Raw genomic sequence first — 1,630 nt, 5'->3', positions numbered from 1 at the left:
CCAGCGCCCTCCCCTCCCGCCCTGGTACCCGAGGAGCCCAGCTCACCACCAGCGCTGTCCCCAGGGCRCTTCCCACCAGGGGCGGGCAGGGGCTGAGCGCGGCCAGCACCATCAGGTAGGCTCCGAACGCCGTTCCTAGGACCGAGATGATGCCCAGGCCCACGGCTGACCTGGTGGGGGGCAGGAGGAAAGAGGGTCAGGCGAGCCCCCCGCCGCTTTGCCCCGCCTCGGGAGCCCGGAGGCCACCCCGGACCCACCTGCAGAGCAGGAACATGGCGGCGAAGCAGGCCACGGGGTTGGCGATGTTGCTGAGCACCACGGCGAGGTGGAAGGCCAGGCTGCCGTAGGGCAGGCAGGAGTAGCTCTGCACCGAGGGCAGCACGCCGTTGGTGAGGGCGTTGGAGGCGGCCAGCAGCGCCAGCAGGTAGGCGGTGCGCCGCAGCGGGGAGCCGGCGGGCGCCGGGACCTCCGGTGCGGCGGCACTGCCCGCCGCCGGCGGGCTGTCCTGCAGCGGGAAGGCCTCCTCCGTCGCCATGCTCTCCTTGGAGGCGCCCGGCGGCTCCGGGCCGGCCGCGCCGCGCCACGCCACCAGGCCCAGGAAGGCCAGCGCCGAGGCAGCCAGCAAGGCCAGCACGAGCCAGAAGTAGACGGTGGCGGGGAAGCGCTCCTCCAGGTAGTGGGGCTGCGTGCCGTTGAGGCACTCCACCTGCCCCACGCCCTGCGCCAGCGCCAGCACGCAGGGGAACAGGGCGCTCAGGCCCTGCCCGATGAAGAAGGTGCGGACGAAGGCCTGCGGGAAGCGGTACATGAAGGGCAGGAAGGTGACGTTGGAGGTGCAGCAGACGGTGGCCAGCACGAAGGCCAGGGCGAGGTAGGCAACGCTGCGGTCCTGCCCCGCCACCACCACCACGTGGTCCCAGAAGAGCGCCAGGAGGAAGGCGGCCGCCACCGCCAGCGCCTGGATGCCGTAGATGACCCGCCGCTCGTCCAGGCTCCCCGGGGCCAGCCGGTGCACCGCGGTGACCGCCACGGGGCCCACGTTGCCCAGCGCGATGAGGACGGTCAGGTAGGCGGGCAGGCTCCAGCCTGGCGGAGGCAAAGACGGAGAGGAGCTGCCCGCGGCGCCGAGCTCTCGCCGAGCCCCTGCTCCGTGCCCGCGGCATCCCGGCCCCTCTCCTCCCCGCCGACCGACCCACGGTGGCGCCGGGCTGGTGGGGCCGGGGCCGCGCGTGCGTCCCCTCCTCGCCGACCGAGCTCCGGCACCACCAGACCCGCCGTGGCCTCTCCCGGGAGAGCSCCTGCGGCCGGAAGGGTCTTTCCCTTCCTGCTTTTGTGCGAGCGCGGCGCGGCCGCGGGGGACGCGGCCGTGCCGCGGGGGCAGCCCCAACCCCGCCGCCCAAGTCGGGGGACGGACCCCCGGCGTGCCCCCCGCCACCGCCACCCCGCGCCGCGGCTCCTCACCTTCCGGGAGGAACTTCACCACGACGGGCAGCTCCACCCAGAGCGAGTTGACGGAGACCCAGGAGCCCATGGCGAAGAGGGCCACCAGGACGTGGCCCAGCAGCTCGCGGCGGCGGGCGGCGGGAGCGCCCAGCCTCTCCATCCCGCTGCCGGCGAGACGACGGAGCGC

General features: G+C 74.6%; 1 protein-coding gene across 1 annotated transcript; it reads right to left on the bottom strand.

The window, feature by feature from the left end:
* Positions 1-28: 28 nt before the first annotated feature.
* Positions 29-1,624, bottom strand: LOC146585784 (solute carrier family 52, riboflavin transporter, member 2-like; the record flags this gene model as incomplete). Its single annotated transcript, XM_085322329.1, has 3 exons — positions 1,462-1,624; positions 258-1,086; positions 29-170 (listed from the first exon to the last, which is right to left on the bottom strand). Coding segments are annotated over exons 1-3 (1,113 nt in total), but the record flags the coding sequence as incomplete, so codon positions are not given.
* Positions 1,625-1,630: the final 6 nt, after the last annotated feature.

This window comes from Rhea americana, unplaced genomic scaffold (assembly GCF_003343005.1).
Source record: "Rhea americana isolate MKP2758 unplaced genomic scaffold, rheAme1 scaffold_761, whole genome shotgun sequence".
NCBI lineage: Eukaryota > Metazoa > Chordata > Aves > Rheiformes > Rheidae > Rhea > Rhea americana.
This window is presented reverse-complemented; position numbering and strand designations above follow the sequence as displayed.